General features: G+C 40.6%; 2 protein-coding genes across 19 annotated transcripts in view; both read left to right on the forward strand.

Annotated features, from left to right (window-relative positions):
• LOC125799471 (uncharacterized protein DDB_G0271670-like) overlaps positions 1–2,677 on the forward strand; it is a 41,976-nt gene extending 39,299 nt beyond the window's left edge. The window contains exons 1-3 of one of the 2 annotated variants that reach the window (XM_049476299.1): positions 1,255–1,391; positions 1,608–1,724; positions 1,935–2,677. In XM_049476299.1, coding sequence (XP_049332256.1) covers positions 1,703–1,724; positions 1,935–2,662 — 750 coding nt within the window. In that variant the 5' untranslated portion in view covers positions 1,255–1,391; positions 1,608–1,702 and the 3' untranslated portion in view covers positions 2,663–2,677. Of the gene's footprint in view, positions 1–1,254; positions 1,392–1,607; positions 1,725–1,934 lie in introns of those variants that run through there. The other variant, XM_049476297.1, reaches the window with a different exon arrangement.
• Positions 1–14,105, forward strand: part of LOC111197591 (golgin subfamily A member 6-like protein 22) — a 280,890-nt gene that overhangs the window by 20,125 nt on the left and 246,660 nt on the right. The gene's annotated exons all lie outside the window — the stretch shown is intronic.

Genomic DNA, 14,105 nt, shown 5'->3' on the forward strand with positions numbered 1-14,105 from the left:
CACTCCAATTAAGGCCACAGGGCGAAGTCCTGCAGAGCTGATGACTGGACGGCAGATCAGAACGACCATTCCATTGTTATAACAGACGCCACTCTGTACGCACTCTACCAATTCTGCAGCCAGGTCAGAGTGTTAGTGTCAAACTAGATGGAGAAAAGGGTTGGCACATGCCTGCAACAGTACTTGCTAAAGCATCTGAGCCCAGATCATATCTGGTGAAAACGGACAATGGCACCATAACACGCAAAAATCTAAGACATCTGCAGAGTGCCCCGAGTTCATCTGAAGGTGACACCGATCCCACAGGAGACAGCAATGAAACTCTGCCTGCTGCAAGTCCAACTGTGGCTCCTGGTGCACCACCGTTGAAAGACCTTTCTTCAACACCACCAACCACTGAGCAACCAGCAACACTGCCTCCTGTCTCTGATTCTGCTGTGGCCAAGAGACAGGTCAAGCCACCCAGTTGGCTGAAAGACTATATTTGTTCATAAATAAATGTTCCTGCCTGTGAAAGAAAAAAAAAGGGGACGAACAACTTATATGTTCAAGGGGAAAAGCTTTCATGTTTTCTGAAAGACTATTCTTTGCAATGTACACTATGCAGTTTTTTTTGTATTATTATTCTCTTGTTCAGTGTTGTTGATAGAGCTGCAAATCCCTGTTTTTTTTTTTTTTAGAAGGGGAGGAAGAAACAGTTTTAAGGGGGGAGATGTCATGCATTGTTATAGTTGTTTAGTAAGAAAGTCTGCTTATTTAGTGCCATACCTACACTGAGTTTCTATTGGACTGTTGAGGTGACGTCAGATGAGTAGGAGGACGGAGCTGGGGTAAGGGATTGTAAAGCGTATGTATATGCGAGCGTAGCCTGTGCCTCGTGAACATGTCTGTTAAGAGAACTCCAATAAAAGGTCAAGTTGTGGACGATATTAACTCACCGTGCCTCATTACACTTTATTATAGAAATACTTTATTCTACTTTGTAAAATTAAAGGAGAATCCTGTAGAAGTGTTAAGTTTCTATTATTAAATCGAGTTTTTATCCCTTTAGCTCCATTCAGCTCCATTGATTGAGGACTCTCTCGCGGGCTCCCTCTAGCGGTGAGCAGTAATGTTGTGATTTAACGGGGGAGAGAGGAAGTGGGCGGTCTCTCCATAAAGCAGCTCTGCAGCAGCAGCAGGACTGAAGTGAAGAGAAAGTGAAAGTAGATCTGCTTCCGCTCTGGAAGATCAAACGGAGAGACGATTAGAATATTTGTGGATTAAAAGCAGAAACTCGCTCTTATTATTATGATCAGACTGTTATCAGATAAAAAGCTGATATGAGCTGCTTTAAAATGTGGACATATTTCACCTGAATCAGACAAATGTCTGAGTGAAGAAGATAAAAGGTAAGAGCAGTTAGCATCATGCTAAAGCTAACTGTGAACACCAGACTGGAGTGATCAACTTATAAACTACAGAACTACAGAACTAATTACTACAACTACAGAATTAATATCATTACCATTATAGCTTTATACACTGATTACACAGATTATAAACTGACCACTATCTCTCTCTCTCTCTCTCTCTCTCTGTCTCTTTATCTGTCGCTCTCTCTGTAGTGTGTGTGTAGTGTGTAGTGTGTGTGTGTGTGTGTGTGTGTGTGTGTGTGTGTGTGTTGTATTGTATTTGACTGAATCTACAGGAGGAGATAAAGATGGCGGCAGCTTTGAGTAACAGTGAGTTAAACTTTATTATCAAATATATTTATTTATTAATTCATATTTTGTTATTTTATACATAAATTGTTGTGTTAATATATTATACACAGCATGGTTTAAAGTTAGAATCAAAATTATTCAATAATTGGTGTGTGTGTGTGTGTTTGTGTTTTGTGTGTGTGTGTGTTTGTGCGTGTGTGTGTGTGTGTGTGTGTGTTTTCTACACAGGTGAGTTTAAACTCATTGGTCCTCGTGGTGTAGATGAACAGTCTGGTTCTGCTGCTACTCTCTCGTGTCTCCTGTCTCCTGAACTCAGTGCTGTTGGGATGGAGATCAGGTGGTTTAAGGGGACGAACTGTGTTTGTCTCTATAAGAACAGACAGGTAACAGAGGGGAGGAGCTACGAGGACAGAGTGAGTCTGATCACTCAGGAGCTGCAGAGAGGAAACGTCTCCTTACAGATCAGAAACTGCAGAGGATCAGATACAGGAGATTACCTGTGTCAGGTAACCAGCGGAGACACAACAGAGGAGTGTACTGTAAGAGTGGGGGTTGAGTATTCCAGACCTTCACTCTACATAAACTCATCTTCATCATCATCATCATCATCTTCATCATCATCATCATCATCATCATCATTATTATTCACATCATCATCATCATCATCATCATTATTATTATTCACATCATCATCATCATCAGAGTCTGAGAATAAGAGATATGAAGAGAGAAATCTCACTCTCACAACCACACTCTCACAACTACACTCTCACAATCACTCAACACTATCTGTAATGATCACTCTCACAATCACACTCTCACAACCACACTCTCACAATCACTCAACACTATCTGTAATGATCACTCTCATAACTACACTCTCACAATCACTCAACACTATCTGTAATGATCACTCTCACAACCACACTCTCACAATCACTCAACACTATCTGTAATGATCACTCTCATAACTACACTCTCACAATCACTCAACACTATCTGTAATGATCACTCTCACAACTACACTCTCACAACTACACTCTCACAATCACTCAACACTATCTGTAATGATCACTCTCACAATCACACTCTCACAACCACACTCTCACAATCACTCAACACTATCTGTAATGATCACTCTCACAATCACACTCTCACAACCACACTCTCACAATCACTCAACACTATCTGTAATGATCACTCTCATAACTACACTCTCACAATCACTCAACACTATCTGTAATGATCACTCTCACAACTACACTCTCACAACTACACTCTCACAATCACTCAACACTATCTGTAATGATCACTCTCACAATCACACTCTCACAATACCACTCTCGCATTCTCACTATCACACCCCAAACTCTCAAACTCACAACAACCACACTCTTACAGCACGCTCACAACCACACTCTCGCAATCCCACTGTCACAATCAGACTCTCACATCACACTCTCATAACCACGCTCTCACTCTCATACTCTCCCTACCACATTCTCACAACCACACTCTTACTCTCATACTCTCACAACCAGACTCTCACAACACACTCTCACTCTCACAACACTCTCATCATCACACTCTCACTCTGACCACCACACTCTCAAACTCTCATAACCACGCTCTCACTCTCATACTCTCACTACCACATTCTCACAACCACACTCTTACTCTCATACTCTCACAACCAGACTCTCACAACCACACTCTTACTCTCTCAACACTCTCACCATCAGACTCTCACTCTGGCCATCACACTCTCAAAATCTCAGAACCACACTCTCACTTTACACTCTTGTTTCAAACTCTCACAACCACACTCTCATCATCATATTCTCCAACCACACTTTCACACTCATACTCTCACACCCACACTCTCACAATCACACTCTTGAATTCTCACAACCACACTCTCATTTTACCCTCTTGCATCAAACTCTCACAACCACATTCTCACCTTAGACTCTCACAACCAAACTCTCACAGTCACACTTTCACATCACACTCTCACAACCACATTTTAACAATCACACTCTCACAACCACACTCACAACCACTCTGTAATTCTCACTATTACACTCTCACACTCACACTTTCACAACCATACTCTCACAACCATACTCTCACTCTCGCACCATCACACTCTCACAACCACTCACTTTCACACATCACACATCATACTCAAACACCACACTCTTACATCATACTCTCACATCACACTCTCACATCACTCTCTCACAATCACACTCTCACATCACAGTCTCACAATCACACTCTCACATCACGCTCTCACATCACACTCTCACATCACAGTCTCACAATCACACTCTAACAATCACACTCTCACAATCACACTCTCACATCACACCCTCACATCACACCCTCTAGTAACTAGTAAACTATATTTTGAGTACTAGAATTGTTTTTATAAATTGTATTGCATGAAAAGCAGAGTTTGACACTTTCATTTTTAAAAGCAGTGTTTCCTCTTGTTTCCTAGTTGTTTTATAAGTTTTTATTAATACAGCAACAATAAGTTATGCTTTTTTTTGTAAATCTATTAGAAGAAAAAGTAAAAAACTACATATTATACAGGATACTTGAACAATCAGTAAAGAAAAGTCCTATAATTAACTGAGCTGAGCTCCAGATCTTTACACACTCAGGCAGCACCTCTGATCCATAACAGGAATAGATCACACATCTGTGCTGCTGTTGTTGATGGAGGAACACAGGACTGTCTATTAATAGAGAAAATCACTGCATGAAGTGTTTAATGTAGTTTAAAGATGAAGATTTCTAGAAGGGTTGAGGATCTGCTGTAGGTTTAAGTGTTTATCTGAAGATGTTGATGGAGTTGTAGTGAAAGCAGTGCAGCAGTGAAGGATGATAAACTACAGTACAGATGAGAAAAGGAGATTTCTGATTAGGAGATCAAGTGTTACTAAATCATTCTTCTATTTACCAACTATTTTACTTTACTTACATCTTCTCATGGAGATTTATCTAACTCTGTCTTCTCTTCTCTTTTCTCCACACAGTCCCTTGGGTAAGTAAATAACTGCACTCTCTTCTCCCACTGATGGAAATTACTTCCTGTTTCTATTCTAATCACTGCTATTAAATTATAATGCAGAAATCAATCAGTCACATGACACCAGCTTTCAGATTAATATTCATGAGATCAGAAAAATCCTTTACTCTTATATCCACCACCTTCCTTCCCACAATGCACCTGTGCATAATCTCACTGCACTGCAGGAATGTAGAGACAGTGAAGTTCACTGATGAGAAAAACACACAGTAATTAAAATCAGTCTGGGGTTTGTTTCCTGCAGAACGATGGAGGCTAACATTGATCTAACATTGATATGATGCATCATTAAATTAATTAATATCTGATGAACAAAAGTAGTACTTTATTTGTTCAGCAGTAGTTTAAAACATGTAGGATTGAATCACTGTGATCTGAACTACAGTGTTTCCAGATGTGTTCAGTCTGACTTTCACAGCAGGATACTTACAAAACCTCCCAAACTTTAACATTTTATACCAAAATCATATACAGTAATCATACACCACCCCAAGAACAGTAATAGAAATACAATTAGCAATTAAATACAATAAAATCTATAATAATGTATCATAATTCCACTGTATTTATAGACACTGTCTGCATAATGTTTATAAAGCTCTGTTATCAGTATCAGGACCACACATTTAAACAGTGTGATTTTGTGGTTCAGTGGGATCAACATGTGAGTTTGATGCTCCTCTGTAGACGACAGAGTTTCTCAAGTACATAGACCTGAATCTGAATATCATTTACTGATGAGCTTTTTATCTTTTTATAATGATAATAAAATCTCTCAGTGGTTAAGAATTCATTAATAAAAGCACTGTAAAGATTTCTATGTAGTCTCTTCTGATTTATGTTTGTAATAAAGACTAACTAGATCTAGAAACAAACATAAATAAAAAAATCTTACAAATTGTGTTAAATTATTAGCTGTGTCAATCTATTAAAGAATAAATCAGATTAATTACACATTCATAAGTTGTAATCATTTAATAGTGGATATTAAAATGTAAATAAAATAATTAAATGTAGCTCTGCAAAATAAAATAAAATATGTATTAGTGGTGTCAGTTGCTTAGAAAATAATTGTATTACATATAATCAATCACAGTGCAACCACTGTCAAAATAATACAATCTAGTGACATTACAGAAACAGCATCACTGTTGCCTTTTTTATATTTTTTAATTTTAAAAGTGTCAAATGTGTGCATATTTATTATATAGAACTTATAGAGTAAACAAAAAATAGTGAGTAACAGTCATTCAGTAAAAAACAGTGGTAGGAACATGAAACTAAACTCTTCAAAAATGTTTAATTATAAACATCATTAGTCTTAGTCTCATATGTGCAAAATTAAAACACAAATACAAAAATAATTTATGAACAGCACCACACATTCTTACTCCTCTCCCTCTCCCTTATTCTGTCACATATATTTCTTTTCAGAGGCGTCAAATAATTAAGAACAAATACTTCATTACGTTACTTAAGTAGAAATGTTGATTATCTGTACTTTACTGGAGTAATTATTATTAAGACGACTTTTTACTTCTACTCTTTACATTTTCACACAATTATCTGAACTTTCTACTCCTTACATTTTATAAACAGCCTCGTTACTCCTATTTCATTTCAGCTCGTTTTCATTCCGGCTTCTCATTGTTCAATAAAACCCAATCCAGATAAATCTCTCTATTCAGATAGAGTGAATCTGATTGTGATTGGATGAGAAGTGTAAACATATACTATTCTGACACCCTATTGGTTTATACATGACCAATCACACCTGCACACGTCAAGCCCCCCCCACACTCCAGCAAGAACATAGCAGACGTATGTAGTCTAGTATGAAGATGATCCGTGCAGAGACTTAACTTCTTTAATATATTTACATTCTACTAAAATACATTCATTTACAATGAACATATATGCAGCTGAAACAGAGAGCCTAGTGCATCACAAATGTATTAATATTAACATTTTAATATAATATTATAGTCATTATGGCTTTTAGATAAATGTGTTTTGGGGGGGAGGGGGGGTAGTGCACTATAGACTCCTGTGGTGCAGCCTAAGCTTTTCTCTTCCATTACTTTTACTTTTATACTTTGTAGTTTTGAAACCAGTACTTTTACTATTTTACTTGAGTAAAAGTTGATATTTAAGTTGATACTTTAGCTTCTACAGAAGTATTTTAAACTCTAGTATCTGTACTTCTACCTGAGTAATGAATAGAGATACTTTTCACACTTTTATTCCTCTCTTTTATCCTGATCCAACTCTTCCTCTCCCTTGTTCTGGTTTAACTAAACCTTTTCCTGAACTAAATATTAATTTCCCCTCATCCAGACATATTTTCTCTCTCTGTGCTCCAATAGCTACGCTGATCACACTCAGTCCAAATAATCCTCTTTTTTATGTGTCCATGTCACTGACAGCATTATGTCTAATGCTAAGATCCAAGATCCTAATTTAGACTTTTATTTATCATTAATAATCTGTAAATGTAACGGCAGGTAGTGAGGAGTGACGCACGCCGAGTAGAATGTACTCACAGGTTTATTTACAGGCAGGCAAGCAAATGCAGCTAACAGTATAGCCAGGTAAACAAAGATCTCACCAAAGACAGAAGACGTAGTCGTATAAACAGTCCGAGTTTGTAACCGAGAAACAGTCCAACCAAACATCAAATCCAATAAGGGCAAAACACAAGACATTAACCGGTAATCCGAAAACAGGGTCGTAACGAGAAGGCAATAACAAAGAACAGGAAGAAACCGCTTAGTACGCAACATAAGTCGACAATACCTCGCGAAGATACATTACACAGTGCGACCTTAAATACAGAAAAACAGAGAGCATAACCCGGATCTTCCTCAGAACACAGGTGAGTCTGAGCGCCGGAGCGTAACGTGATTGGGCGACGGCGAGCGACTGACGGTGACGTCATAACCCAAAGGATTCTGGGAAGTGGAGTCCAGAGGTGTGGAAGGAGAGTCAGGCTGCGTGACAGTACTCCCCCCAAAGAGTCCGAAACGGTTGACGGATGAGGACGACACAAGGGAACCGCTCCCCCACACTCAGTGGAGACCCGGACAGGTGGCCTGGCAGCGGGAACATAGTGGACAGGAGCCCTGGATCTGGGACGACCCCTCCTGGAGCCGCGAACGGAACTGAAGGATCGGACAGAGCCAGTACTCCCGCGTCTACCCCTTCTGGGACCTGGAGACTCTCTCCTAGGACGACCTCTGGGGCGTGGTGCCGGACGAGACGGATGAGACCGGTGGAAGTCCTCCACCATTAAGGGATCCAGGACATCAGCCACTGGGACCCAACTTCGCTCCTCTGGTCCGTAACCCTTCCAGTCCACAAGATATTCCAGGGCCCCCCTTCTTCTCCTGGAGTCCAACAAACGTTCCACCGCATACACAGGACCACCCTCCATATCCATAGGTGGGGGAGGAGGTGACCCAAGCGAAGTCTCATCCAGAGGACCAGGGATAACCGGCTTTAACAAGGAGACATGAAATGAAGGACATACACGATAGTGAGAAGGTATATCAAGACGGTAGGTAACCTCATTAATTTTCTTAATGATTTTGAAAGGGCCAATATACTTAACTGAAAGCTTTTTATTGCCATCAGACAGCCGGAAATCCCTGGTAGATAGCCAAACTCTATCTCCTGGAGAGTAAAGGGGGGTCTCACGACGTAGGCGGTCAGCTTGTTGTTTTTGCCGTTCTAAGACTGCCTCAATACGTCTGTGAGTCTCCTCCCACACTTCCTCGCTCCGACGCATCCAGTCATCAACAGCGGTGATGTTAGAGGGTTCGGCTGACCAGGGCATGAGAGGTGGTTGGTAACCTAAACAGCATTGAAAAGGAGTTAACTTGGTAGTAGAACTGATGAGCGAATTCTGAGCAATTTCTGCCCAGGGGAGATATTTGGCCCAGTCATGGAAATTATTACAACAATATATTCTTAAGAATTTACCCAGTTGTTGATTCATCCTCTCACATTGGCCGTTGCTCTGAGGATGATAACCTGAAGAAAGACTGACAGAAATTCCTAACCTATTCATAAAGGCTGACCAGACTTGAGAAATAAACTGAGGTCCACGATCAGAAACTATATCTTCAGGAATTCCAAAAATGCGAAAAACATGATTAAATAGAGCTTCTGCAGCTTTCAATGCTTTGGGTAGTTTACTAAACGGAATGAACCTGACACCACGAGAAAAACGATCAACCACAGTCATTATAACAGTTTGACCTAAAGAAACAGGAAGGTCGGTAACAAAATCGACAGCTAAATGAGACCAGGGTCTGGCTGGGACAGGTAAGGGCATTAATTTGCCTGCCGGTAGAGTACGCGGAACTTTACTCTGAGCACAAACGGTGCAAGAGGACACATAATTGTGAACATCTAGACGCATTTTTTCCCACCAAAAACGATTTTCTAATAACTGAAAAGTACGTGTTTCACCCGGATGACCTGACGAAGGGGAGGTATGAGCCCAAGCAATTAATCTGGCTCTGCATTGATCTGGTACGTAGGTTCTATCTGGTGGGCATGTTTCAGGGGGAGGAGTTATTGAGTTAACTCGATCAATTTCTTCCGAGATCTCCCATCTAATAGGAGCCAAAATAATCTCTGGTTTTATGATGGGTGTAAGTTCTGGACCTTCAATACCATTATCTTCAAAAATGCGGGAGAGAGCGTCAGCCTTAGTATTTCTGGAACCTGGTCTATAAGTCACTACAAACTCAAAACGTGCAAAAAACAAAGACCAGCGTGCTTGACGTGAATTCATAGTTTTCATGGATCGCATATACTCTAGATTTCTGTGATCAGTGATAACAACGAATGGATGTAACGCTCCCTCTAACCAATGCCTCCATTCCTCCAATGCCAGCTTGATGGCCAAAAGTTCACGATCCCCTATACCATAATTGCGCTCAGCTGGGGAGAGTTTGTGGGAAAAATAGGCTACTGGATGTAGTTTACTAGGGGAGCCTAAACGCTGAGAGAGAACAGCACCTACTCCTACACTGGATGCGTCTACTTCCACAACAAACGGTTCTTTGGGATCTGGGTGTTTTAAAAGAGGGGCTGTAGTGAACACCCTCTTAAGAGTAGTAAAGGCATTGACAGCAGATTCGGACCAAATCAGAGTTCTGGTATTGCGTTTTAGCAGATTTGTGAGTGGGGCTGCAATAGAACTGTAACTGCGAATAAATCGTCTGTAGAAGTTAGCGATGCCTAGAAATCTCTGTAATTCCTTAACTGACTTAGGTTGGGGCCAATCAACAACTGCTTGAACCTTCTTTTCATCCATGGAAACGCCCTGATCGCTGATCACATACCCTAAAAAGGTTACAGTAGACCTGTGAAATTCACATTTCTCAGCTTTCACAAAAAGCTGGTTCTGAAGAAGGCGGGTTAGGACTGCTCGTACATGAGAGACATGAGAGGACATATCAGTGGAGTAGATCAGAATGTCGTCTATAAATGCAATGACAAATTTGCCCAGCATGTCACGCAAAACATCATTGATAAATGATTGAAAAACAGAAGGTGCATTTTTGAGGCCAAAAGGCATAACCTGGTACTCATAGTGCCCTCTAGTGGTAAAAAAGGCTGTCTTCCATTCATCTCCCTCTCTAATCCTTACCAAGTTGTATGCACTGCGAAGGTCTAACTTCGTAAAAACAGAAGCTCCACGCAATTGTTCAAGAGCGACAGGTACTAAAGGAAGAGGATATGGGTTGGTCTTAGTTACAGCGTTAAGTTGTCGATAATCTATACAGGGACGGAGACCACCATCCTTCTTTTTAACAAAGAAAAAGGGAGCAGCAACAGGGGAAGTAGAGTGGCGAATAAAACCCTGTGTTAGAGCCTCCTGCACATATTCCTCCATAACTCTTTCCTCAGTTTGGGTAAGCGGATATATACGTGACTTAGGGGGTATCTGGTTATCAATTAGTTCAATAGCACAATCATAGGAACGATGGGGAGGAAGCTGGGTAGCACGAGTTTTACTGAAAACTTCACATAAATCTTGATAAACAGGAGGAATATGTGCAAGAGACTCTGGCTCTGGACTTTCAACAGAAGTGGATTGGAGTTTAACCTTGCAATGCTTCATACAATAGGATGACCAGGAAGTAATTTCCTTGTTAGACCAGGTAATTATAGGATCGTGCTTTCTTAACCATGGAAGTCCTAAAATTATTTGATATCGAGTGTCTTTCATAACAAAAAACCTGATCTCTTCAGAGTGCAGTGCGCTGACGCTCATCTTGACGGGTTTGGTGGTGCTGGTTATGCTTCCCTGTCCGACTGGGGTCCCATCCACAGCAGACAGTTTTATGGGATCCTCCAGGTCCTCTAATGAGATCAGGAGTTGTCTGGCCAGCTGCTCATGAATAAAGTTTCCCTCGGCGCCGGAATCTATCAGAGCTGGGAACACAAAAGAAGAAGACTGGCAGAACAGTATTACAGAGATTATAAAAGATCTGGAAAACATGTCAGGATTGAGTCTGCTTACCCCTTTAGCGTGTGGAATCCTAGGGGTTTCCACACGCTTTCCTGAGCTAGTGGCAGGTGGTTCGTATGGACGGTCCGGGTTGCCATGGAAACCATGGGAGAGCCCACCGTGGGACGAACCGGAAGTTTCTTCTTGGCGTTTAGCTTGAGAGGGGCATATTTGGCAGTTACGCAACACATGACCAGCTCCGCCACAATAGAAACAAAGTCCAGCTTGAAATCGTCGCAAACGTTCCTCTCTGGACAATCGAGTAGCATCCACTTGCATAGGTTCCTCGTTGCTGTGACTGGAGACCACTGGTCGAGTTGATGCAGAAACACGTGACAAATATCCAGACATGCGTGGAGTAGTAGCTTTACGATTCATTACAGCGCCTTGTTTCAATTGATCCAGTCTTATGGCCAGAGAAATAAGTTCATCCAAGGGAAGTCCATCATCCTTACAGGCTAATTCAGCTAATACATCAGCCCTGAGCCCATTGCGAAACATGACCCGTAAAGCCGGTTCATTCCACCCACTACCAGCAGCCAATGTACGGAATTCTAGAGCATAATCAGACACAGAACGATTTTCCTGACGTAATCTAACCAATAACTCCCCCTGAGATTGACCATAATGAGGGTGATCAAAAACTAACTTAAACTCCTTGAGAAAGTGTTCGTATGTAGCTCTCTCCATACTAGGCCAAACAGCAGTAGCCCAGTCTAGGGCTTTACCGGTGAGACGCGAAATAAAAAATGAAATTCGCGCTGAGTCGGAACCGACCGCAGAATTAGCAAAAAACAACGATATTTGTAACAAAAAACCCCTACAAGAATCCGGAGTACCATCGTATTTATCAGGTTTACTCACCGGAAAAGCGGTTGCTGGCTGGGTGAAAGAGCTAACCGGAGGTGAGCTAGCAGAAGCTAAGCTAACGGGGTTAGCCACGCTCAGCTGGGCGAGCTGAGCAGCGATACCCTGGAGGCTAGTGGTAATCTGAGCTAGCTGGGAGTGTTGTTCCGACTGCTGAGTACTAAGAGCAGTAACGGTGTGAGTAATGTTCTCAAAAAGCTGGCTATGCTGCTCGAGAACCCTCCCCTGATTCCCGACTGCCTGCTGTAGATTATTAAACTCAGCCATCGCTCTTTTAAAAGGCGAGGTATTATGTAACGGCAGGTAGTGAGGAGTGACGCACGCCGAGTAGAATGTACTCACAGGTTTATTTACAGGCAGGCAAGCAAATGCAGCTAACAGTATAGCCAGGTAAACAAAGATCTCACCAAAGACAGAAGACGTAGTCGTATAAACAGTCCGAGTTCGTAACCGAGAAACAGTCCAACCAAACATCAAATCCAATAAGGGCAAAACACAAGACATTAACCGGTAATCCGAAAACAGGGTCGTAACGAGAAGGCAATAACAAAGAACAGGAAGAAACCGCTTAGTACGCAACATAAGTCGACAATACCTCGCGAAGATACATTACACAGTGCGACCTTAAATACAGAAAAACAGAGAGCATAACCCGGATCTTCCTCAGAACACAGGTGAGTCTGAGCGCCGGAGCGTAACGTGATTGGGCGACGGCGAGCGACTGACGGTGACGTCATAACCCAAAGGATTCTGGGAAGTGGAGTCCAGAGGTGTGGAAGGAGAGTCAGGCCGCGTGACAGTAAATTCAAAACCGTGTATTAGTTATAATAGATTTACACCTGCTGTTGTTGCAGAAGCAGTAGTTATATACTGTATTTAAGATTTGGAACATGAGGTGATTAATTTTGGTGTGCTGTATTTAAATAAATGGATAATCTTGTTTATTAATAAAATGTAATCATGTTTAAAACATGTTAATTGAATGTATATTGTGTGATAGAAACATGAATAGTATGAACAGTATAGTCCACAACAGACAGATGTTGTGTTAAACGTATTTAGAGTATTGAAAATGTGAATACAGATTTTACAAAAGCAAGTTAGTGACTATAAAAAACTGTAATCTAATAATATTCTGTAATTAATTATTAAATGTATTTTTTTCTGTATTTTTCGGAGGGAGACAAATGATTATGAAGTGTGATCTGCCCAGCAAACAGCACAGAGCCATTTTACTTTATTATAATATTTCAGATTTGTTTGATGCTTTTTATATTAGGATCTCTTAATGTGCTGAGTAAAAGTTTATTGGGGGGGTTTAGGAGAGGAAACAACCAAATAAGAGAGAGAGAATGGAGAGGGAGAGAGAGAGAGAGAGAGAGAGAGAGAGAGTGGGGGAGGGAGAGAGAGAGACTGTTTACATCAGTAAATAAAAGCAGCATTACATCACTGGGCTCTGTGAACTTTTTAAAAGTTTTTGCATTTTGAATTTAATTATTATTTAAATTGCATTTCTTTCAACAATACATTTCTCGCACTGTATTGTATTTCAGGAAAAAATATAAATATACCAAATACATTTTAAAATATATTTATTTAATTATAATATTAAACACAGCATGATTTAAAGTTAAGGATGTTTACACTTAACCTGACAAAAACAAGTTTTTAAAAATACAGATATGCAATAAAGAAGCAGTTGGATCTATAGTTTTATATAAATATAACATTATAGCATGCGATGCATTGAAACTGAAAAAGAGAATGAATGTTTTTGTTGTATGAAGGTTTTCAGCTCTGATCGTACAAAACATTTTAGTAGGAATTCCACACAAGTCTTAGTACCCCAGGGGTCTTATTTATAAAGGGTGCGTTTGCATAAAAACAGGTCTGAAATCTGCGTGCC

Source organism: Astyanax mexicanus, chromosome 1, assembly GCF_023375975.1.
Source record: "Astyanax mexicanus isolate ESR-SI-001 chromosome 1, AstMex3_surface, whole genome shotgun sequence".
NCBI lineage: Eukaryota > Metazoa > Chordata > Actinopteri > Characiformes > Acestrorhamphidae > Astyanax > Astyanax mexicanus.